Here is a 26,899-nt window from a genome sequence, read left to right on the forward strand (position 1 = left end):
TTCGGCTTGATCCTTGTGTCGGACGTCTCTTCCTGTGACGGCACTCTCGCTGTTCTCCGCGCACGCTGCCATGTTGATATTATCAGAGAACTAGTGGAGGGAGGGGGAGAGGAATGGAGCGGAGGGAACAGGAGCTGAGCGAGTGAGCGCAGTAAAAAGGACAAATCAGAAACCCCCTGGAAGAAGTGGGTGTGTGTTTGCCTGTGTCTCATTTGCATATAAAGGGACCAGGCACAAAACCGAGCGTTCTGAAAGGGGAGGTTTTGGCAGGGTTATTGAACTGCTATGGTGCTTCATCCTTATGGTATTTTGACCAAAGCATGTCACAGACATGTTCATTAGGACACCAGGGAACTATTTTAACTTGGGGAAATAGGGTATAATATGTCTCCTTTAACACTGTTCTAAACTACAGATATAAAAACCTTAAAATCAACCCTTAATTAATTACAGTTTTTCTCAGATCACAATGAAAATTCTCATAATTATTAGTTCAACCTCCCCAACATTTAGTCATTTGTGCACATCATAGTAGCAATTTCTCCTCCCTCTGAACAAATTGCAAATGCTTTTGGACATGTATCAGTTGCTTTCATACAATTCTCTACTGTTTTAACATTATCATTTGCTTATGTCATGTCAGTCAAAATTAACTATACTTATAGATAGTTCCCAATAAAACTAATAGTCTTCATTTCATTGCTTGAGTCATTACATACAAAATTGTTGAACTTGTTATCAAATTCTGTCAAACAAATGTTATACCTTTCTTTATCATTGTTTCCTGATAAATTTTCCTTTTTCCTTCTCCTAAATTGAACAATTGCTCTCAGGTGAACTTCAGCTTTCACTCATGAGGAGGTGTAAGCAATGACAAGCCACTTGTTCACAGTCACTCAGGGATGAATCCCATGAACCCTCACTTGGCAAGCATATATGAACCGAGCAGGACATAGTGTGTACCATTTCTACAATTCTGTGACACAGAAATGGAAGGTCAGCATCGTGGAAGAGGGGTGAGGATGCGAGGAGGAAGGGGAAGGGGACAAATACATGGGCAGATTCCTAATGAAATAAGGGCTACAGTTGTGGACCATGTTGTCAATCACGGCCTCACAATGGCTGAGGTTGGTCGGAGGGTGCAACCAAATGTTGGAAGAACCACTGTGAATTAGGGATGTAACGATTACCGGTATGACGATAAACCGCGGTAAAATTCCCGACGGTTATCATACCGTTTCAAATTTTAATTATCGTTAAAACCGTGATTGATTACCGTAACTGATTACCGAAAAACTCACAGTGATACTGCTCATTTCCTGGAGAAGCAGCAGCACCTGAACGGCACTCGCTCAGAAGCGGGCGCGCATGCGCAGTTTCCACTGTCTGTCCAGCGACAACACGGCTGAAGCCACCTGCGCTCCAAAAATCTCCGCGAAGGGGGGTAACACTTCCAATTTGATGAGCCATCTCCGTGTCCACCACCCACTACTTTTCAGCGAGTAAGTCAACAAATAAAGGAAACCTAAGTTAAGTGTTACCTAACGTTACTCCTGTAAAAATACATGTTATTGGGCGCGATCAGCGAAAGCGAGTAGTGTGCAGACGACAGGTACCGTAGCAGACCAAAATGTGTTTGTTTCTGTGTTTTTTTTATTTTATTTTTATGCTGTGTACGCCAGGCACTACTTAATTATTATCCGACACAGAGTGAGGACCTGCGTGTGTGTGTGTGCGTGTCAGTCAGAGGATAATTAATAATAATAATCATCATATAATATAAAATATATTGTTTTAAATAAAACTTTGTTAAAAGATTTCAGTGTGTGTGTTCAGTACTTTTGGAACATTTTGAACACATCTAACAATACCGTGATAATATTGATAACCGTGATCATTTTGATCCCAATAACCATGATATGAAATTTTCATATCGTTACATCTCTACTGTGAATTCAATCATTCAAACATATGTATAGTATTGGACAGTAATCCAACATCTCATGTTTACTGTACATTACTCTGCACCACATAGGATTGAATGACAACCTCGCATTTGTGCACAGCTCTACCAAAAGGGTGTTTCTTATGTTTGATCTAAATAAGCGACTGTAGTGTATTTTTCTTTTGCACAATGCTGGAGAATTGCAAAGAGCATATACAGTAAAAATATGAAACTTACGTATTCAGTGTCTTGTACTCACTTACTCCCCTAACTACAGCAATGTGTAACCTTACTGTAGTTTTCAAATGGCTGTACAAGTAGTGTATAGTGCTGTCTCGAGCATTTTCAGGTGGTGTCACTGAGTTTTTTGCATTGGAAAACACTGAGAGAATAAACTGTCATAATGAAAACTTGACAAAGCCATTTGACTATCTTGTTCAAAACGATGGTGTCAAGACTTCTCATTTTGATGACACTGGCAGTTTCATTGACATGAATACTTGCTTTTGAGGAATGGACTATTCATTTTGAGCAAGTGACGTGCTTTTGCAGGTTATCCACTAGGTTTTGCAGTTTCCACTAATTGTTTTGAGAAATGCTGCTGTGTTAATAGTGATGTGAGAAAAGCACCAAAGCGACTGAGAAAAACTGTAATAGCCGACAGATGTGCCATGCACGGAGCGAGCCGCATATTTGAACCTGTGCAGCGCAGTGTGAAAGGATCTGAACAATCAGCGAAGATGATCTGAACATTTTGTGAAATACATTAGAACATCACCCTAACCTTTTGAATAATTAATTTGTGTGTGAGCGTAGTAGCGCACACACGCGACACACACTGCAGCAAATGTCAGATCAACCAGCTAGTAGAGTGAATATTTTGTAACTACATAACTACTACAATCAATTATAAATTGCTTCTTAATGATGACTTTGGAATCTTGCTTGAATAATTATTATTCTGGTCGACCAATGTTTGGAACAGTATAATACAGGTTCAAAATCTCTGTCTGTCAGAGGCTATGGGGCTGTTGCTCCAATGCTGTGTAACATGTAAATTGTAACATGTCACTCACTTAGGCTGTAACACTTCACATCTGCCTGCATTGTCAATTATTTTCTCCACAACAGGGTGTGTCCTGTAACTATAGAAATCATGTGGAAGACTAGACTAGACAATGTTAATATGGACACACGCAGAGGCGATCTGATCACTTGCAATATATAATGTGAACAGTTGGTCAGGAAGATCAGTTTCTGATCAGATATGCTTACAAATCCAATTTGGACTGTGGTCTAAACAAGTCCTAAGAATGCTTAACATGAAGTGTGTGTGTGTGTGCTGACCTGTTTGACCTGCAGCCCATGGCTCCAGATCCTCTCCAGCAGATCACACAGGCTGGCTATCAGAGTGTTCTCCTCCAGCCCAGTGATGTTGGCATCACCATGGCCCAGCTCCACCGCCTCACGGCCCATCTTCTCCACCAGCATACGCTTCGTCTGAACACACACACACACACACATGGATTGACAGATCAAGAAAAACTAAATAGAATAAAATAGAAATACTGAATCTTGTGTGGGAACTTTGCTGTGTTTGTATGTGTCACCTTCATACGACACTCTTTCAGCAGACCTTCCACAAACTTCCAGTTGGTCTGTGCAATGACTGCTGGCGACAGATCAGAGAGTTTGGGTTGTCGCAGGCTTTTCCCCAGGCTGCGAGCCTCCTGCATGTACTTCTGAACATCAAACACAAGATGTTAGGGAGTTGGCAACTCTAATGGTAAGAACGACTCAGTAACGTCTGCACTCATCTGAGAATTTGATTGCATTATAAGCAACTTAAATTAGGGCATAATCGATGAATCTGTTATTTTCTGGATTAATCATTTGGTCCAAATGATGTCAGAAAATGTTGATCAGTGTTTTTCAAACCTGGAAACTATGATGTTCTTAATGTTTTCATTTTCATGGCGAATAGTCATAATACACCAAACTTCTGATGGTTGCCGTGGATGCCCTTTTGAATCTGCAAAACCTTTCAATAACTTTTTGCCTTTGATGTGTCTAGTACAAATTGTTGCATTTTTTTATGCTAAACGCGTTCAGGCGCCTGAGCATGAATGGCAGGGGCCGAAACTGAAGGATAACAATAGGGCCCGAGCATAGCATGAATGGCAGCCGCTTCGAGAGCCAGCAGTCAAGAACATCAGCCATTTGTTTTGTCAGCAATTACACAGTGGACATCCTGGACGTTCCTCCCATGCTCCTCCCTGCCCTCTGGAAGAAAACGAGCCATGATTTGACTTGTAGTGCCTCTTTAAGTTACTGCGATCATTAAGCACAGAAATGCAATTACTGCATATTAAACACACTGGTTTGGTGCTTGTATATACTGGTTAAGTAAGTAAATGTTTCTCTGTGCATTCACTCTCAACGCTTTAGCTCGGCGAACGACGTCACGATACACTTTGTCAGTACATTTCCAGTAACGTGAGCGTCTCTGACTTGTCCAACCAATGAACAGCAGCGTGACAGACTCTTGTTGCAGCCAATCACAACCCAGCGCCATGTTGCATGCATAACATGACATACAGACATAACAGGTGAGAGCCATTGAGACAAAGTTGCTCTTCTTAAAGTAGCTCATAGGTGAGTTTTATCATAAAGTCAGCTTCATTTACAGAATGTTTGCAGGCCGTAGGTAAATTAAAAAGGGCCATATCCGGCCTGTGGACTGCTAGTTGAATAAGCCTGGTCTTGGAGTTTCATGATGGAATTCACTGAATTCACAATCATGTTGAGCTCTTAACAAAAGTTCATCCAGCTTGTGGTTAACCGAGAGAACATAAGAAAGAGTGATGACAGGCAAGGGGAATCTGCAGTGGTGTCACCAGAGTCGTTGCCTCACACCTCGCTTTTTCCCCGCTTTCCTCCTCCTCTCCAGACATTTAACCTGCCATCGGATTTCCTCAGTCCGCCTGTAAAATCAATGATGGAGCCCCAGCAGCCGGTACAGTGGGAGGTCCTATCACATTCACTTCCTGGATACCTGGAAGTTGAGGATAAACCTGCACTTTCTAACCCTCCACCCCCAGATTTGTGCAGCAAATGGTGGACTTAATCTGGAGACAGGACGAATGTATTCTTGACCTTTGACAATGATCTTAGCTCTGCGAATGAAAGCTGTATGCAGGACTGTTTCTGTTACTGGTTGTTTCCCTAATGCAACAATGAGGGCCACTTGACTGATTTGATTTCCCTTTCCCAGTGAAATATGGTGCAGATAGAGGATTGAACTGAAAGTTTTCTTGTGTTTGGGCCAATTGCTGCTTTAAAGCGGCCATAGCATGGTCCTATCTCACTTATAGATATGGAGGTGTACTTACAAACATGAAGTTGTTTTTATGGTAAAAAAACGTCGCTACAAACGAGCCGATGTAAATGTCTCATCACTGACGCTCTCGTCAGCCGTGCTGTTTCAGACCAAAACCACACCCGCAGAACACAGACTGTCTTGTGATTAGCCAGCCAACGAGAGCTTTCCCACTGTCTTGTGATTGGCCAGTTACCTGGAAGTGACGTAATTGGCACATCAGCTCTCAGATCCGCAGCGCCCCCTCTGGAAAGGTGGATGCACCGCTAGCAATTATCAAAACATTGAGTAATGCCGTAATCCCTTTTGCATTTGATCCGGAGTCTGACCCAGAGTCAGAAGACACTGTGACAAGTGAAAGACTGCTGCAGGGCGCCTGTAGCTTGTATAACGTTGTGGTTACCGAGATGATTAACGCATATGCAAATGAAACACGAGCGTAGCGTGTAGCTTAGCCTGTAGCCGGCTATCGCTAATGCTAAACGACAAAACAAGCACACAAAGACAGTTATATACGTATTGTTGGCACTGCTCCTTTACTTTAGGTGGAGTTTGGTGCTTTGTCCTGCTTAATATTGCTACTTTCAACCGTAGAAGAAGAACTACGAGAGTAGTTGTTCTTCTTCTTCTATGGTTGAAAGTACGTCACCGGATGTGCCCGGACTCCAGACTAGGAGGCGCTGCTGTTTAGAGGAGTGGTGAAATTCGCCAGTGACGTAACGAGTCAACAGAAGTGCTATTCAGCTTCGTAGAGCTCAGGAAAATAATCAAACCCTGTGCTCTCAGCAGGCTGAACTGATTGTTATGGACTTTTAGGGCTTCATAAACGAGGTAATGACGCAGATACACACAAAAATGCAGCGTTAATTGGCACTTCCGGGCTATGGGATCTTTATGTCTGGTGTCATAGCCTGGAAGGCGTTTTGCAGGACCACTCTGATTAAACCAACCTTTGGAAACAAAGGTTGGTGGTCAGCAGGAGAAATGGAGAGCCTTGACACTATTTGTTTTTCTGGGAAAGTTCCAGGAGAGTTTTGCCTCATGTTATGTCATCAGTTGGATTATTCTTTGAATCAACATATTTCCAGCTGCTTATATCAGACAAGTTCTGAATAGCGGTTATACGAGATCTGGCCATGATGAATCTAACATGGGGGTTAACAAGTTTGTCCTTAATCTGCAGATATGCAACAGCACCATATAACAAAATACATGCATGTGGGATTCTAAGGCGGCTGGGTTGGCACTGGGGGGCAGATAACAGCGAGGAAAGTGGATGTCTGGAAGATTTTGCATTTCCAGCTCCCATCCTTGTCCCAGCAAGCTTTCTGTTTTGATGATGTTATCCATCAATTGCACAGGTTGTGAAGGGAACTAGAAAGCCCAGGGTGTCATACTGGCTTGCCAGTACCATACTTCTCATCGTAGGTTGATGGTTGATGATGGATCTGGTTTTATAACTCAGCATGTCGGTGAAACAGTTCCATTGAAGGTCACAGAGGTCACATTTTGTCAATGAGGGGCTTCATGAGAGTAAGGGAAACTTTGGAGGCAGTTATAAATATATAAACAATACTTGACAGAGTGAAGTACCTACTCAATTCTCTCACAGTGACTGCAAAGGTGGCACGGCATGGACTACAGGTTGTTCCAAAGGGCAGTACTTGCCATTCATACACACTGGGCTCCTGAACTAACTGCATCCTTCTCTATATGAAACGCAGCAAAGGTTTGTCCTCATCCAGAAGGCATAGCATAGCTTTAATATCTCCACAGAGGGCAATGGTGTGTTGGTGGAATCTGAGTAGTACTCCCAAGAAAGAGGGACCCAGTGTTGGGCCGGACAAAAGACATTTATTCAGAATATGTCCCATGTATTCAAAGGAGTAGTCAAATACAATTCTGTATTTGTTGTTGTGTTTGACAATGTTATAAATAAATAGTTTCCTGTGATTGGTCCACCTGCTCACTGGATATCTTTTGAACATAGTCAGATTTCAGTCCAACAGAGTCATTATGTCATTGTTTAGAGTAAGTAAATAAAACAGAGGTAATTGTTTGTGGCAATAAAGAGAGGAGGACTGCTGTCAGTAAATTCCTTGAGTCACAGTCTAAACAAACCAATAAGTCAATAACCTTGGTGTACTAAGATCTGGCTTTCAGTAGTCATATCAAATACATAACCAGAACAGCTATCAGCTTTAAAATATATCTAGAGTCAAAGGTTTTATGTCCCAAACAGACCAGGAGAAGCTCATCCATGCTTTTATCTGCAGTAGACTTAACTATTGTTACAGTCTTCTGACTCCCCAAAAAGCATTAAACAGCTCCAACTTATTCAGAATGCTGCAGACTGAGTTTTAACCAGAACAAAAAGATCAGAGCACATTATTCCAGTTTTAAAGTCTTCATACTGGCTTCTAGTCAAACTTCCAGTGGAACTGAAATAAGCACCAAATGTGAATAGACCTATTTAAATCCAGGTTGAAAACACTGCGTTTCTCAAATGCTTATGTTTAACTCTTTCAAACCATTTTTAAATTTTATTCAGTAAGTAAATTATGGTTTTATGCTATTTTATGTTCCATTTTAGTCCAATTTCTTGTTTTTTTATTCATTTATTACTCTGTTTTATTTATGTGAACATGTTGATTTGCCCTTGTGTATGAATTGCACTACAAATAAAGCTGCCTTGCCGTGCTGAATTAAACCATTTAGTTTTTATGGAAACACGGCTTTAGCCTATATAAAGGTGGGGGCAAGACTTCTGTTCTGTGTTTATTGTTTACAGTCTTTACCAGTTTTGTTTCCCACACCTAGTGACAGTTTGGTTGATCTCTGCTGACAGCTTTATGACTGCAGATACAGATAACATTTGAAAGCCAGTGCAGTTGATAAGGTTAATATGGGAATGGTTGGGGTGGGGGTTGGTGTTGTCTGTGAGAAGGAGTCCACAACACAGACAGCCCCTTCACATACCAGACAGGATGCAGAGGCAGATTTTTTAGGCAGTTTGATAGGCATAGGGGAAGCATTGTCCCACTCCCAAAATGCCATGGAGTTTTGCAGGACCACACAGCCGTCCACCTGCTGGGAGACGGGCCCAACCGGCAAGGGACACACAGACAGACAGGAGAGGACAGACACAGGAGGAAATAGAAAAAAAAAAAAGCAGAGAAGACAGCATGCACTTGAAGGAAACTTAAAAGATTGAAAACAAATCAAAACATAAACATGAGAATGAGAGAGAAAATATAAAGCTGAAGAACAGAGGAGGGGAGTGGACTGATTTATAGGATTTTATTTATTTGTTTTACCTCCTTCAGGTCCTTCTCCAGGTTCAGGTGCTTTGTTTGTTGTCTGTGGCGCTCTTTCCTTTGCTGAGCTGTCGCTGTCCTGTGAGACCACCTGCAGATCAAACATGTCATGTGACAACTAATTAATCTGTGTTTGTGTGTGTGTATCTGTTTAAGTTAGAGATCTGAATATATATAAGGTTTGTTTCGCCATAGCTCAAGTGCCAAGTCAAGTTTTTTCTCCTTCTGTTAAAGAAGTGATTTTGTTTTCATCAAGTTTAATTTAGTTTAGTTTCTCCTGTAAATAAGTGATTTTGTTTTCATCAACTTTAGTCTAGTTAGTTTTTCCTTCTGTTAAGAAGCAATTTTGCCTGCTATTTCAAGAGGAAAATAAAGACTCTTGAAATTATTCATCGTGCCTCCTGTCTCGTGCATTTGGGTCCAAGCAGTGTATTCACCGTTCCTAACATGGTTGGAGACTAGCAGGCATGACTGCTGATGGAACTAGCCGTCTGCCACTGCTACTCCAACAGGTGGATTGTAGACAGGCCAGTTTGTAGCAATCCAATGACATCTGACAAAAATATATCCACCAGAGATCCTACTCTGCAGAGACTTTCATCCCATTTACATAGGCCTCCCAGTCTAGCTGTCAGGCCACAGGACAGAAGCTATTGTAGTGGTTTGAACAATGGTTATCAATAACAGGTCTAGGGACCCCGAGGGTTCTATGAAGAGAAAGGATTGACTGTAGTTAATGTTAATGTAGTGTTATTTGCCTTAAGAATCAGAATTTACCTTATTGATCCCCAGAGGGAAATTCTTCTGTTACAAAAAGCACTTGAATAAATATGAACAACAAGAAAGTATACTTAAGAGTTAGGAGGATCAAAGATAGATACATATTTCTAATATCAAATAAAATAAAATACATTTAAGTGGCTCTGTGGTGTAGTGTGGGTGGATCAGTCTGTTGCAGAATGAGCTGAATGATGATGATGATATGCTAACTTTCAGGTAGTTTCTAAATAATTAGCATCACAGTCAATACTTAATGCACAAAGCTGTGTCATTCACACATTATTCAAGCACATCAGGTTGATTTGTTATTCATAATAATAGCAGGCTCACATGCTCCAGTTACAGCAGGGGTGTTTTTAACAGTAACTTTTACATACAAATGCACTGTTAAATTTAAATTTAAATTTCATTGTCACAATTATCATTTTTAAATTGCAATGTAACCACATCTAAGGCACACTGGAGTGAAAAAAGAAAATAATATATTATATGATGATGAAAAGATGATATGAAATAAAAAATCAATTATGCAACCCAACATTTATTTTTGCAGAATCAACTGAAAACTGTGCTTCTTTTGATTTTTTCCCCCATTATCATATAAATTTAAAGTACATAACACATTAAAAATTATAAACTGAAGGTTCTTGCCACTGTGAGTACTGCTTGTTGTGGGACTGACAAGCAAGTCCTATCCACTATATAAAAATAAAATATATATTTTTTTGAATCATCAAACCATGTAAAAACTAGTCAAACCTAAATTGTGAACACATGAATACTTAGGCCAAAAAAAAAAAGTGCTTCAGTGTGACAAATCACAATGATATAATACACAGGCAAGATACATTAACGTTTCAAACTAAAGGATGAGACTAACTCAGCTCTTCTCTTCAGCGTTTTAATTTTCTTTTATGTCTGGGACAATTGCATCTTTGATGTGATTGAAGATGGTAGTGCATGCTTGTGTGTGTGGACCTCTGTGAAGTGAAGTGTGTGGTGTGCATTTATACAAAGTAATCTTTGGTGGGGCTTTGAATATCTGCACAACAACTACACATGAAACCGAGTGAATGAAATCAGTGGCACTTGAGAACTACTAACCCTTTGCTCTGTCGTACGTTTGTGCATAAACACACACACACACTTACACACATGCGCACAAACACAGACCTGTCGGGATTAAAGTTTAAGGGAGAGGTAAGGGGGGAAAGTGACAGTGCCATCTAGTGGAAATAGCATGTTTTTTCTCCATGCCATATATGGCCAAAATGACACCACTTAGTGAAGAGTAGTAAAAATGATAATTTCCAAGGCTAAAGACCAGATTCAAAAAGTGCAGTTTGAATGGGTTTCAATTGAGCATTTTTTGCACAATACAGACTAAATGTAACTTTTGCTAATACACAGCACATTTTAGCCTTACTGCTGGAGCTGAGCTGGACATAACGAGATAACACATAACATACAAAATACACAATCTTGACAAATTTCATGACATATGCACGAACATTGACAGAGTTATCAAAAAATTAAGAAGGCTAAGCACGTAAATTACACACAACAGGCCTGCAGCTCTATGTCATTGATTGTGATTGTAAGTGTAAGTGTAGAGCATTATGTTGCTGCTCCAATGTTTATTTTAATGACCAAAGCAAGGTGGACTCACTTGTTGGTCAGCCCTGAGTTTAGGACATCAGCCTGGAGTTTGGGGAAGAAGCCCTGCTCATATTTGCCCTGACCGATCTTCATGTCCAGCAGGTGTGGGTGAATGGCCATATGGTCAATCTTCATTAGCCGCTGCTCAATGGCCTGAGCTGTAGGGGGAGACAGAGTCAAGCTGTACTCCCATTGTAGGATGTACTACAAAACAAATACATATGACACAAACCTGCACTTTGTAATCCACAGTCAACAGAGCTGAACATCTTAAACCTTAGTTCAAAGTGTGACCAGGTAAAAAAAGACAAGCAGTCAGATGATGCGACAGACACAAACAATCTTCTTATAAAATTGGGTGGCTGTGTATGCGTTCACATATGAAGAACCTATGAGAACAGGGAACTCAAATTTAAATGACCTGGGGGCCACCAAGTATCTAGTCTTATGGGGAGGGGGTTGAAAAGTGCATCTTTTTGGGAAAAAGCCACTGCTCAGTAGGAGAGGGGGATATGAGCTTAAAATGACGTAATAATATTCCATCATGATATTGCAATAACAATATTTATGACAATATTTCCCAGAATTTCAAAATAACATGTGTTTTGATAAGGGACAATATGTAGTTCAGCATAAAAACGTATTTATGATGTAAAATGAAGCTATATTTTAGAAAAAAAACCAAAATATTATAACTTGATATCGACTGGAAGGCCTGCAGTATTTTCTACCTCTACAGTAGAATTACATTCACTTTACCAAATTTGAGTGATTAAAAAATCTCTAAGTATTTAAAAAAAGAAAGAAAACATGACAAATTCAACTTCATGAATTGAGATGGTGGAGGAATGTTTACATGGAAACATTTTTCATTCCTAAAAGATTCCGATTGGAATTTACATGCATCAAACATTCAGTCAGAATGGACTATTTTGACATGCGCAATATTGTCTAACTCTCCAGAAGTAGAAGCAGAAGAAGACGCTTCACTTTCACTTCTGTGTCTGTAGCATTTGTGTTTGTTCATTATTATTTTTTTTCTATCTAAAGAAATTCAGGAACAAATGAGAAACAAAGTAATTGACATCTATTGGAAAAGGTTACAAAGACCTTTCTAAAGCTTTGGGACTCCAGAGAACCACAGTGAGGGCCATTATTCATAAATGGAGAAAACATCGAACAGTGGGCAGCGGCCGGCCAACAAGAATTACCCCAATAGCGCAGCGACGACTCATCTAAGAGGTCACAAAAGAACCCAGTACAACATCTAAGGAACTGCAGGCCTCACTTGCCTCAGTTAAGGTCAGTGTTCAGGACTCCACCATAAGAAAGAGACTGGGCAAAAATGGCCTGCATGGCAGAGTTCCAAGACCAAAACCACTGTTGGGCAAAAAGAACATGAAGGCTTGTCTCAATTTTGCCAAAAAACATCTTGATGATCCCCAAGACTTTTGTGAAAATACTCTGTGGACTGACGAGACAAAACTTTTTGGAAGGTGTGTGTCCCATTACATCTGGTGTAAAAGTAACACCAAATTTTAGAAAAAGACATCATACCAACAATCAAATATGGTGGCAGTAGTGTGATGGTGTGGGGCTGTTTTGCTGCTTCAAGACCTGGAAGACTTGCTGTGATAAATGGAACCATGAATTCGGCTGTCTACTCTATTGAGCTCACCAGATTCATGGAGGATGGAGCACCTCTGGTAGGTGGAGGTTCGCAGGCTGGGAGTGCGCACATTATATAGTCTGGTCTTGTCAATGCGAGCGTCAAAGACTCGTAGCAGCGGCTCCTTCTCCTCCCACTGAGACATGATCTTGTTGTCAATGAAGGTGGCGAACATCTGCGTTTCAATGAAATGGGAGAGGAAGGGGAGGTATGGCTCAGGCTGGTCCGACAAGAACGAGGCCTGGAACAGGAGGACACATACAGAAATAAAGAAATAAATAAGAACATTTCAAATGACTGATCCGAGATGCAGGAAAATGGATGGATTAGTGGTTAGCATTGTTGCCTCACAGCAAGAAGATGCTGGGTTCAATTCCTGGTTTGGGGCTTTTCTGTGTGGAGTTTGCATGTCCTCTCCATGTCTGTGTGGTTTTCCTTGCATTCAATTATGTATAAATGTTAGACACATTTGGGCAGGTTGGTCCGTTGTGGCGGCACACTCAGCTCTGATCAACGTCCATCTGACCTCACAATTTTGTTGTGCAATTTCAGTTGTATAATGACAACAACACATCCTTTACTTTCATGAGATGAGATGATGAGATTCAACTTTATTGTCATTACTCAAATACAAGTTTCGGGTAACGAAATGAGGTTTGCATCTCACCAGAAGTGCAACAAGCAGAAAGTGCAAGAATTACAGAAGTAGATTTGTTCTATGGATAAGTATAAATATAAAAAGAACAAATATGAATATAAATGAGCGCTACAAATACAATTATATTATATATATATATATATTATATTATATTTCATCCTTTCGTAGATAGATGTAATGGTGTGACAACAATGAGTATACGTCTCTTGTTTTCCCGATGATACCAAAATATGATTGAGACTGGTAATACTCTGAACTGTTCATGTGAGTACTGCATCTTGTGGACAATTGTCAGTTTCTGATGACATGTAAGTGACAATGAATGCTGAATACAGGAGGCAGTCCCTTTGTTATCCTGATCATGTCCTGAAGTTGACTTATTAAATTTTTTTTACATCACAAGGCTGTAGTGTATAAAGACCATAAACCATATACAACATAGTGTACATAGTCTGAGAGATTATGCCCACAATGAATATCTACAAGGGGGTGACTCCGCTGGTTGCAGAGATAACTCTTGAGCTACTGGTTCTCAATGAATTAATTTATTTAGTATATTATTTTTTAACCTGTCCTGTCTTACGATGTTCTACTTTTGAGGAAAATAATAATAACATGAGTAGACACCAATATGATTGACAGCTGATATCCTGCAATTGGAGCCTGGTTGCAAGTGAAGTCTGTGAATTTCCATTTGCAAAACCTCCACATGGCAGCACTCACACAGTTCAGTACCAAATTAGATTTGTATCAATATTTTCAAACAACACTTTTCATGAAGCAAAGAACAATTTTTAAGAAGAAAATAAAATATCGATTTAATCATTCAAAAATATTGTATTTTATCGTTTGAAAATACACTCCTAAATCAGGGAGCACAAATCTGAATACTTATTGGCCATCACGTTCTTGGATAGAGGTCCAGCCACTTTAACATTATATTTTTATACTCACTCTCACAGCAAGGTTCAAAAGGGCGCTAGCGTTGAAGTCAAGGAGGTAGCAGCCTATACAGCCAACTGTTATAGTAATTAGTCATATCGTAGGATCTTGGCATGTTTGCCAATACCTGATAATACATTTTAAAGCCAATATCAGCAGATTCTGATATTGTGCTGATAATATTGTGCGTCCTTATAGTTTATAATTTGATTTGTTACATGAACATTACAAATGTTAATGAAATGTAATGTAACTGTAATGTAACAAAGTATATAAGATGTGCATTTCTGTTTTTTATATGTAAAAATCAATTTTTATATATGATTATTTGTTGAAACCAGAGTATGTGTAGAAAACCCACGGAGAACATGAAAACTCCATAATGAAAGGCCCTCATTCAGACCGGGTCGTGCACCTCAGTTATGGAAAATTCTACAATCCTAGTATCATCTAAAATCCTCCAAACATCAGCACATTAAGAGACACACAGATATAAGCCTAGATAACAAAGACACCATGTGTATGACTAATGACCAAGAGTCATCAAATATTTTGTCTGTGTTTAATTTCATTACCTTGTCAAAGTTGTGCATCTGCTCCCGGTTGGTGAGCCAGGACTCCAGGTCTGGTGCACTCTGAATGACAAAGGCTTCATAATCCGCAAACATGGTGGTGAAGCGGTTAGCAAACACTTCCCTCAGCTGGACATTCAGCTTTGCATAACTTAGTTCCTCCTCTTCAACTTCAGTACGTACCCCTTGTCTGTCTGTCCCATGAGCTTTGATACCCGCCCTAAGAGCGCCCACATGGGCCACTGTCACCCCAGTGCATTTGGTCAATGCCTGCAATCTCTCCAGTGTGGCATTTCCCTGCAACAGCTCCAGCATATTCTGTTCCTCCCCTGCCAGGTTGCTGTTGAGCACGTCATCCTCCAGCTGCTGAAGGCCGACAGTTGTATGTTCCCTGCCTGATGTGGATGGATTGTCACCAGGGTTGCTGCAAGTTTGTGGAGGCGCCCCTGTGTCCAGAGAAACGCCAAAGCTCAGCAGGACCTCGCTGAGTTCCTGGATGAACTCAGTCTTGTTGGGGAAGAGGGGGAAGTCTTCTGGAAGCTCGATGTAGTGGTTGTCAATGTCCACAAAACATAAGTTGGCCTAGGAGAGTGAAAGACATTCATATTTTAGGAATATAATAATAATTTTATTTATTCAAAACAGAGTTTACAAAGTGTTTCCACAGACCAGATTAATAAAAGTTAAACAAGACAATAGACACATCAATTCTAAAATGAACAGGAAGCCAGTGAGATGATATAACTAATGATTGCTACGATCTCCTACAAAAGGTGTAGTTCAGGTTTTAAGTAGTAGTTGCGTGCAGTACTGACATGTCATCAGTGCTGACTTGGTTTTGCATGGCCCAGGCACACTGCCAGCACCAAAAACCAGTCTGAGACATGGATGCTCACTTTCAGTGGAAATATAGCTCTTAGTAAATTCACCTTAAAATAACTATGTCAGCTCAATTCTATGATATCTATATCTATGATCAAAGCTTCTCCTTGCAATAATGAAGCATTTTCTGGTATAAACTTGAAGTAAACTGCTCATTTGCTAAATGAAAGCCCATAGAGAAATAAAAATCTGTTGTTCAGTTTTACCTAGGTGACAGACAGCAGTAGGCTCTGGTATCCCTTCGATCTTAAAGGTCCCATATTATACACTATTTCTCCAAGTGAAACTAGTTCCCTGGTGTCCTAATGAACATGTCTGTGACATGTTTTGGTCAAAATACCATAAGGATGAAGCACCATAGCAGTTCAATAACCTGCCAAAATCGCCCTTTTCAGAACACTCGATTTTGTGCCTGGTCCCTTTATATGTAAATGAGACACAGGCAAACACACACCCACTTCTTCCAGGGGGTGTGTCGACCCCGGCACACTCACGCTACCATGACAACAGTTGAACGTGAACCGTGGGAGCAACATGGCTGGTGGAGGAAACATTGCGGTTCAACCATATATGTTTGAACCAGAGTCCGACCCTGAACAAGACAAAGCTACGGAAGAAGTTGTAGTATGTAGACTGCAACAGGACGTGTCAGAATGGTCAGTTATGAGTTCAATTTGACCTTATAGGTATTCAAACTTCAGTTTCCAGTAGCAAAAATATTCTTAAGATATTGATGTATGCAGGCTTACATTTTATTCATTGAGCCTTTTGTTTAATCACTAAAATCTACTTTTCATTGTGCCCCCAATGTAAGCTATGTTTTAACTGAGGGTGACCATGCAGGGGGCATGTACAGCTCATCCAGTTCTTCATAGTCTTAAAAAAAGCTTGAATTATACACACATTTCTGGAACTGCAAGAACTAAGGATGTTTTTTTGTGATTAATTTAAATTACACTGTTTTCTGGTAATGGTTCACAGGACACCTCGAGACATAAACATAGTCATTTATAGATCTTTATATTGTATATTTTTAATTAATGGAGTTTAACTTTTGTAAAGCCTTCCTAAAGGCCATAAATAACACAGAACAAGGAAAAAGACAGAGTTTAAAACTTTATCTTTTTCTACATACATTTATTTTTGTGTGTTTTCTTTATTTTAACTACGGGCTAGGGCTGTAATCAACCAAATAAATTCTTAGTCGATTGAAGCCCTGAAATTTCAACTGAAAATCGACTAATCGGAGGTTTTGCATCACGTGCATCGGTGCAATATCATAGCCCATGATTTCCGATAATATACTATAATGTCAACTAATATATCAGCACAAGAACTGCTGATTAATATTTAGATTAAGCTGAGCGCGTATGTTCAGTCTCGCTCTGTGCATGTCTGTGCACAGAGCACATCTCTGTGCACAGAGCACATCTCTGTGCAAAATTTAACCATTTAATCATTATAAGAATATTTGATTTTTTGGCATGTTAATTTCATACAGTCTATGGTTAAAACTTCCAGCCTCAGAGGATTTTATATATGAAGCTAATGTGCCGGATAAAGTCAGCAAACGTGTGTTTGTGTGTTTGCACCAAACTGCGGCCAGTGGTCGCCGTATTTAACCGACGTACAAACACACACATTTTTAAGAAAAGGTCAAATAGAACTCATAACTGACCATTCTGACACGTCCTGTTGCAGTCTACATACTACAACTTCTTCCGTAGCTTCGTCTTGTTCAGGGTCGGACTCTGGTTCAAACATATATGGTTGAACCGCAATGATTCCTCCACCAGCCATGTTTCTCCCACGGTTCACGTTCAACTGTTGTCATGGTAGCGGGAGTGTGCCGGGGTCGACACACCCCCTGGAAGAAGTGGGTGTGTGTTTGCCTGTGTCTCATTTGCATGTAAAGGGACCAGGCACAAAACCGAGTGTTCTGAAAAGGGCGGTTTTGGCAGGTTATTGAACTGCTATGGTGCTTCATCCTTATGGTATTTTGACCAAAGCATGTCACAGACATGTTCATTAGGACACCAGGGAACTAGTTTAACTTGGCGAAATAGGGTATAATATGTCTCCTTTAATAAACGTGGCACAAAAACTGAGGACATTTGTGTTTGGTCAATTATTTCTTTGTTGGAACAATGCTTTTTGGCAATAAATCTAATAATGTTGGTAAGCCTGTTTATTTTACTCTTTCAAAACATTTGTAAGGAAAAGGGATTTGTGGGATGACCAGCATGTGAGTTGCACCCATGAAAAACTTGACAAATCTTCTTTGTCAATGCTTAACATCTTATATAAAGTAAGTTAAGGTAAGGTAGGGTTAATTTAGGTCAGGGTAAAAAGTGCTACAGAAAAGATGCCATAGAAAATAACTTTTTTTAACTTGCTTCTCTGGTTCTTTCTTAAAGTGGACACTTCAACTTGCTTAAACATTAAATAGCTACCATCACTGTGGTTGGCTACGTACCTCCTGAGGAAGCTCCAGTTTGGAGGGATCAGTGTTCTCTGTTGACTGCAGGCCCATTAAGTAGGGAACAGGAGCATCCAGGAAGTGGAGGAGAGAGGCAGGCAGGATGGGAACATAGACGTGCTGCCACTGGAAGGGAAACAGCAGAGTGGTGATGCCTTCTGCCACCGTCATCAACCGTTGGTAGTCTGAGAGTGAGAGACAATTATGAGTCACTCAGAAAGACAGGGTCAGGACCAACAGGTGGGTCAAGGGAGACAGGGCTCTCTTGAAACCAAAATTCTCAGTACAACTAAAATTTGGACGCATTGGTGTGCTGAACATTTCGTAAGCCTTGGACATTTGTCCTCCTTAATGTCTGTCTGTGAAACCTGTGTTCTCTATCAGCACTTACCTGAACTCACATTCAAGGAAGAATGACGTGATGGTCTAAATAGTCTAGTCGCCATATGCCCCGGATTTAGGCCAGAGAGTCCAGATTTCAAATACCCTGTCTGGCACCCGGCACAGCCTCCAGCTGGACGCTCAGTTGTCCTCCCTTTTGGAAGTGCACTGGAAAGCAGCATAACTTCCAATGCCCTAAGATCGATGATCTAACAAATTAGCATATATCATTTAACCAATGATATATGTCAGATATATAATGTACATTCGCTCAAGAATTTTCTTGTGTGTTTGTCTGTGAATAGCTTCTCCTGGTCCCCAAACTACATTAACAATACATTCATATTGAGTTTAAGAGTCATCAGATGTTATTATGTTTCCCAGAGTGAAAAGCCTGCACAATCTCCAGGAGAAAATAAAGGAATAAAACTCCATTAATACAGACTGCATCATATCTAAATCACCTATACAATCTCTACACATTATTATAATGAAACATGCAGTCAGGCATGTCTGTGAATGACTAGTACGCCATTTTGGATTGGATTATTTCAATATTGTGAGGGGGAAAGTCATCAAATTTATATTTTTGTTTCAAGACTTTATTTTTTGATGGCTATCAGGATGCCAAGTGTTTTAGAAAACAATTCCAGCTTTAGGCCTGAGTTTATTTCCCGTATCCTTGTGTCAGCAGAGGTTAACTATATTCCACTTGATCTAAGATCTTGAGTTGTAAATAGGGCTGCACCTAATGATTATTTTGTTATCTTTGTAAGAAGCCATGTAATAACATTACATAACAATCAGTGGAGAAGTCAATGTTGTGATGTTCTTCGTTGGTTCAGAATGCAGTAGGTGTATACGATGGGAGAAGTAGACCTACTGCTCCCAGCACTTCTGTATTGTAGTGTATTGCAGTAATGCAGTGTTTCCTCTACATTCATTTCGGAGTGGCGGCATGCCATTCCTAAAGCGACTTATCAGAGAAAAGTTATTATCTAAAAATAACTCATAATAGATTTTACAAGTTAAATAGACATTTGCAAAATATTGATGGCCAGCTAACGTTACTTAACATATCGGTAGCTTAAGTTAATTGGGCTTGGTGCCAACTCAGTATCGCTAATGTGAGTAAATGAAAAAATTGAGCATTAAGCCAATATCTACACACCATGATGAATCTGCTGACTGCAATTTCAGATGAGCTTGTTCAAATATTTCTCTAAGAAGAGAACGACATGTAAAGAAGATGACACCAGTCAGGTATCATTAGACTTTTACTGACTCATAAATGAAGAAGAAGAAAAAAAAACACTTTTACATTTACTGTTCACACTAATAATCAGATGTGATGTGAGTGTAAATCGTATCTAACGTTAATGTTTTAATCGTATAAGACAAGTAACATTAGACAGGGAGAAGCAGTGGAACAAAGTGAAGGAGAGCAGAATACAGCAGGGGGAGTGAAGGAGCAGGAGAGATGAGAGTAGAGGAGAAAAACCTAAAGGGAAGCGCAGGCTGGGACCCTAAATTGGTTGAAAAAAAATAGCCGGTTCCACTCATGGTTCTACCACACTTATAATAGTGAGTGTTGATTAACCTTTTTTTTCTTTCTCATTTCTTTGCATAATATACATGTCAATTTTTCTGTTAAATAAATATTAAATAAAATAATAAATAAATTCAGTGTATCAAGTGTCATTTGTTTACACCGCCACAGCTCTGTGAATTGAAGTCAGATAATCACTTCAATTATATCTCTTAAGTTATTATAATAGCTGCTTATTAAAGTTTGAAGTGTAAAGACTATGAACTTACTCTCTTACTCTGAACTTAACTGTTTTTTGTTTTTTTTAAAAGCATGAAAATCTGGCACAAACACAACACTATTCATTAGCTGAAATGCATGCTTTTACACACACACACATTCACACACACAGAGACAAATGCTGTTTAAAAGGACAATTTGGGGTCTCTTTGGTCCATTTGTTTTCATTTTTTTGTTATGAAAGGCAGAAACAGGTTAAGTGGAATTTGTTCTTTATTATATTACTATTATCATATTATATTATTTTCAAACCCTAACACTCACTCCGGACGAGGAGACACTTTGTATGAAATGTGATCACTTTTTAATTGTGGGTGATTTTAACATTCAAGTCCGTTGAGAATTCTGACTGCTGTTCAAAGACATTCTTAATTTTATAGACTCTAAAGCTCACGCAATCCGTGTATCATTCATTCATTCATTTTTCAAAACAAAACGATAAATAAAAAAACGAAAAAACTACTTGTTTTCTCAATATTCATACAGTAAATGTCAGGTACTTTAATATTTTTACTACTTGTGAAAGGTGACTTTATCTTCTACCAAAGTAATTTTCTGGTAAGATACTTGTACTTTTACTCAAATATCGCTTTCAAGTACTTTATACAAGACTGCCTGTGGTTTCTTATATTTCTCTGTTTTCTATATAATACTGTGAAGCTGTAGGCCTGTTTTTGTTTACATTTTTGTTATTTGCACAATTATGCCTATAAGTGTAGGCTATTACTATAGATTTTCTTTTATAATTCTTTACATTTTTCAAACAGGCAACACTATTGTTTATATCTGTTGTTATATGCACAGCTGTGCTTTGTTGAGCAAAAAGAAAAAAATGTAATCTAAATAAATGGTTGATGGTGATTAGTTAAAAGTACACACTTTACCCATTTTGTTCAAAATATCGTTATAATATCGCATATCACCATTCAAACAAAAAATATCGCGATATGAGTTTTGGTCCATATCGCCCAGCACTAGCTTACATTGTTATTAGCTCAGTATTGTCGTTTTCAAATGCAAATATTACGCACATGGAAACTTCTGTTCAATTAGATGATTGTATTATAAGATGTAACAGGAGCATGTGAGCATCTGCTATTAATATGAATAACAAACCAACCTGATGTACTTGAATAATGTGTGAATGACACAGCTTTGGGTATGAAGTATTGACTGTGATGCTAATAATTTAGCAACTAGCTGAGGGTTAGCTACATCATCAGCCACAGGAGCTAATAGGGTGACCATACGTCCGGATTAGGCCGGACAGTCCGGAATTTAAATGCCATGCAACGCTGCATATCGTCCAATGGTGTAACACTTTCGGTTAAAAATGATTGGCTAAAAGCGGTGTCACTCAATTCTCTGATTTCTCATTGGTTGAAAATGTAAACAAGCCACCCCCTGTTCCCATGTGCTAGCTGTGTCACTCATCTCGTTAACTTAATGTTAACATGCCGAAAAGACAGACCTAATTAATGCCGAATGGTCAAAAGAGCACACGTTTGTCAGCAAAAGTAAAGTAAAGCAAAAGTCTTCTTCTTACTGTCTTTTGTTGTTTACATAAAAAAAAGTTCTATATGCTTATTAAGAACTGGAATGTATATTTTTTTCATTCATTTATTTATTTATTTTTATGTAAATTAATTTGCACATTTAAGGCCATAAATGTCCTGCTTTGTGGCACTGCACTTTGCAAGACAGATGTATTGAATAAGTACAAATACTGTGAACAAATACTTTTCGCCTTCTCAGGAATATTTTTTCCTCTTCTGTTACACATACATCATGATATATCATAGGTAAATTGTCTTGTGATGAACAGAGTATCTCAAAATCACTGTATCATGATACCATTGTTATCAAACAAAATTGTATTGTCGTGGGGTGTACACTAGAGTTGTATGTTGCGATTTTTTTTCCTCACTAAGTGTCCTCCTTTTTGGTGTTGTGGAAATGGCCACCCTAGCTCATTCAGCTCATTCAGCAAAAATGGACTGATCCATCAACACTACATCACAGAGCGACTTAAATTTATTAAAGGGCCTATCATGACTGCGTGAAGTCATAGTTTTATTTGATATTATAATGATGTATCTATCTTTGATCCTTCTAACTTGTTTTTCATTTTTATGAAATTTATATACATATTTCATTGTATTTTTCTCTGGGAACCCCTGGGACCTCTTCACAGAAGCCTCGGGGTCCCCTGCTATTGATAACCATTGTTCAAACTACTACAATACGCATAGTTTTGTCAAAAAATTTTGATTCATCAGAGACACACATATTTTGTGTATGTGGACTTACCCTGTGAGTAGAGGAGGATCTGCATCTCCAGCAGGGTGCAGGTGAACACCTGGACAAGGTTTTCCAGTCCCAGCAGACTGAAGGTTTCTGTGAGGGGGAAGTCAGCCAATGGTAGCTCCAGTAATCCAGGCCTCTGACACACAATCGGCTCATATACACCATAGAACTTGAGCGTGCGTCCCGGGGCGGGCAGTGGCACCTCAAACAGAATGTTGTGAATGTAGCTCTCTAGCGGTAGTGGAGGGGTAGTGGCTGCTGTGATGGCCCTGTGAAGCTGCGACAGGAAGTGGCGACAAGCATGCATGAATGGCATGGGGCTGATAAGACACAACGCTTTGGACACGTAGAGGGTATCTCGCGATGAGTCGTAGCCAATCGCAGCATGAGATGAAGATGAGGCAGATGAGGAAATGGGGGGGTCAACCTCATCTAAACTGCTGGCCAGAGAGTCCATGCTAGAGGAGGAAGAGGAGGAGGAAGATGGAGGAGGGTTGGAGGAGGTGTGTCCTGCATTGTGCAACTGGTATAGGGTATGCATGGCAGAGCAGATCTGCGGGCTGGTCACCTCCTCGTAGAAGGAGTGGACAAAGCCATAAGTTCGAGAGCCGTCCTCCTTAGTGATGATAAAGGAGTGAAACTGAGGATCACGCTGGCCAGCCTGTGTCCGGAATGACAGTCCTTTAGGCATACACAACTGCAGGGAGAGCAAACACAAGTCAATCACCACACTGTCGTCAGGGACCTTTTGGTTTTCATATCATCCCCACATTATCTTTATCAGTGTTCTGATACAATACATTTATTCATATTCATACACTCATTCTCTACCACGTCATGAAGTGGGCAGGTACATCCTAGACAGGTCAGCAGTCTATCACAGGATCATTCACGCTCACGGGACTCCACTGAATGTGTATGTATTGCGGTCTCCGTCACATACACTTCAGTCAATGTGTCAGCTTTCACTGATTAAATTTGCATCATGTACTGGCTGCATCCTTGCTCCGGCAGTCCATCTCTTACACAGAGAATAGGCAAGTTCTATTTTTCACTGGAAATCAAACCCAGATAAAACATTAAAAAAACTTTAAAAAACCATGCACACGGCTAAAATGGAATTCAAACCAGTTACCACCGATGTTCACTCTGTTCTTGGATCACTCTGAATCAGCCTTTTTCTTTTGCTTTCCCAAAAAACGTCTTTGGTTTGTTCTGTTGTTGGCACCTTTTCTGCCATAAGCTTGCTGCAAATGTCTTGTGTCTCGTTGAAGTTTTTGCAAGCTAGCATAAGCTCTGTCGTTGTCTTTTGAGCATGCACGGTTAATGCACAAATAGGGGTACACGCATTGGGGGAGGAATGTCAGATGGCAATTTAATTGATGCATCACCATCCAATTAATTTGTTTGGGCTGTTCAATATGATTGGTGTTTTTACAGGACTGTTGGTCCCACAGGTGACTGACTGTCGAGGTGTGAAGAGGATTTTAAGCACTACAGTAAATAATGCTTCAGAAAATGATCTCCCACCCTATCTTTAAGGTAAAATAATTTTGATGGTTATAGTCAGGGTTAAGAACTAGAGAAAGCATTTTATGTCATTTAGTGACCCAGGATAAAAGCATTCATGATAGGAGCAGGGGATAATGGAAGTATGATGGAGGAGTAAGAGAAGAAAATTAGGCCGAAAAAGCGGAGAGAGGAATGACAATAAGGTTTCAAGAGGACTGTCAACAGCTCGCAATCATCTGAGTGTCGGGTTTCAGTGAGAGGACTGCTGCATTACGGTCTGTTTCCATGATGGCAGACAAGACTCACGGCTGAATTATTAAGCAGCACTGACACCTGGCAGGTGAAACCACACACACACACACATATGAGGTGCCGTTTGTAAAGTGGCTGAAGCTGAAATAAAAAAAAAAAAATGTTTAGAAAATAATAATAATGTTATCTTTTTGTTAACATTCAAAATTCAAATATGTGGTTTGTGATGTACTGATAGTTTGGCAGTGACATGGTCGGAGATGAACAGCTCCACTTATGCATACGCTCAGTGTTAACAGTGCCCAGCACAGAGCAGTGTATACAGGGGTGGGTGGGGGTGGATCGTGCTGGTCAAAGTGAGGCAAAAAACACATCAAGAACATTTCTCCAAACATGTTTTTTTTTTTTGTTATTTTCACGCTAAGGTGTGTTCAAGTGTTCATTTTCTCCGATAAGTTAATTTCCCCCATTTTACTTAATTATTTGATTCTTAAACAGTCTGACCTCCTAAAGCTTTTGTTTTGGTACATCTGGTTACCGACAATGTGAATCCAGAAGATTTTTTTTTAACATTTATATTTATATTTAGCGTAACATTTAATATTTAGATTGAACTATTACATATATTTATAAGTTAACATATTCATGTAAATGTGGAAAAAGTTAAAAGTTAAAAGTTAACAAATTCATAACACTTTTTAAAAAATTGTTAAGAGCTAATTTGGAGGTAATTTGCTCTCTCTTGCTTAACATTACTCGCTTATTGTTCTTCATGGAATCTCACGCCAACAGTGGAGAGAGACAGTGTACTGTGCCCACAACACCACTAGTAATTACATGACGTTTGTTCAGTGTAAGCCTAGTCTACTTTCATCAAGCAATGTAGGGCGCATTAAACAGTAGGTGGCTTCGTAACAAACATTAACTGACATTAACCTTCATATCAACTTAACTTATTTTTTGCACAGAATTCAAGCACTTTCAATGACCCATGTCTATTTAGGGTGATTTTCCAAATATTAGTCCTTGATTAGTCTTTCCTTGATATTAGTCCAGGCAATCAAAGCAGATCACCCCCTTTTCTGCTGCTCTGCCTTGACTTATATGTACTACATAATGTATGTTTAACAAAACAAATAACATGAAAATTGATTATTCATCTGTATCTGTCTTTCAATATGTAATAATCCAGTGACCATGGAATTCTCTCTGAGCACTCCTGGGTGTTTTCGACAATTATTGAAATGGCTTTCATGACATCAGTCACCTACCATGTTGACAGCATCCTGGTCGAAGGGGTTTGCCTCCACATTCTTGGGGTAATGAGCCAAAACTTTGGACTTGAATGTTCTCTTCAGGGGACTTTGGTCAAAATGTTCACCTAGAGATGAAAAGATGAAATTTGAGTTGATTGGTGGGAAATTGTGAGAGAGAGTCAGCCACGGATCTTCAGTATGTGATTCTGTAGATGAAGATACATTTGATTCTTCTGTAACTGCAACTGCAGCGGCACTGATCTGTGTCCTCATCCTCCATTTTTTAACAAACCTTCTTACTGATGTTAAAGTGCATGTATGTAAAGTCTTACTGTATTTGAAACACTTCAACTTCAGCATTGTTACCAACTCCAAAGTTCATCAACTTAAATATCTTGGGTTGCTTGATCGCTCTGGATTTAAAGTGAGCAGTGAACTCTGTTAGCCGACATGGTGCTGTGAGCAGGCCCGGAGTGGCAATAGGGAGAACCGGGACAATTCCAGGTGGGCCGGGCTGGATTAAGGGCCTTTTTAAGAATCTAGGCATACTGGTGGCAAACATGCAGTGACAAAATCTCTCTTGTGTGCACTCTCTCTCTCACTGTGTGTGTGTATCGTTGTCCGACTGCAAATGTAATGGTTCCGTAATTAAGTTTGTATTTGGTTCATACGCCACGTCTGCAAGATCATGGATAGTAAAAATAGCAAGTGTGGTGCTGAAAAGGCAAATCCTAAGAAAACAAAATCTCTAGAGGCTGACACAGCCAAAACACAACATAATGCATAGCTTTATTTGCAAACTCCCATTCAAGTTGATTAAATCAAGTCAGTTAATCTGTAATATTGCCCAATGTACATATATAATGTGTGCATTTTGGACATACTGGGTATCTCACAGGACTACTGGAATTAAGCTAAGTATCACCTCAGTAGGTCTTTCTTATTTTGGTTGCTTTTTCATTAATTGCTATTGTATCTAGCTGGGTTGTTTGACTTTTGACTTGTCGGTTTAGTTAAGGTGAAAGTTTGTTTGGTTATTTTGTCTGCTAAGTCAAAGAGAAAGTTGTTATTAGTGTTGCTG

At 39.6% G+C, this 26,899-nt stretch overlaps 1 protein-coding gene across 2 annotated transcripts in view; it reads right to left on the minus strand.

Annotated features, from left to right (window-relative positions):
- The window catches only part of dennd5b (DENN/MADD domain containing 5B), a 68,182-nt gene that overhangs the window by 19,045 nt on the left and 22,238 nt on the right, over positions 1-26,899 (minus strand). For both annotated transcript variants that reach the window (XM_058625030.1, XM_058625029.1), the window contains 9 exons: positions 25,834-25,943; positions 22,802-23,495; positions 18,280-18,467; positions 14,925-15,503; positions 12,759-12,990; positions 11,091-11,238; positions 8,642-8,732; positions 3,556-3,687; positions 3,293-3,445 (listed from right to left, as the gene is read on the minus strand). In XM_058625030.1, the coding sequence (XP_058481013.1) occupies positions 3,293-3,445; positions 3,556-3,687; positions 8,642-8,732; positions 11,091-11,238; positions 12,759-12,990; positions 14,925-15,503; positions 18,280-18,467; positions 22,802-23,495; positions 25,834-25,943 (2,327 nt within the window). The remainder of the gene's footprint in view (positions 1-3,292; positions 3,446-3,555; positions 3,688-8,641; positions 8,733-11,090; positions 11,239-12,758; positions 12,991-14,924; positions 15,504-18,279; positions 18,468-22,801; positions 23,496-25,833; positions 25,944-26,899) is intronic.

Source organism: Solea solea, chromosome 3, assembly GCF_958295425.1.
Source record: "Solea solea chromosome 3, fSolSol10.1, whole genome shotgun sequence".
NCBI lineage: Eukaryota > Metazoa > Chordata > Actinopteri > Pleuronectiformes > Soleidae > Solea > Solea solea.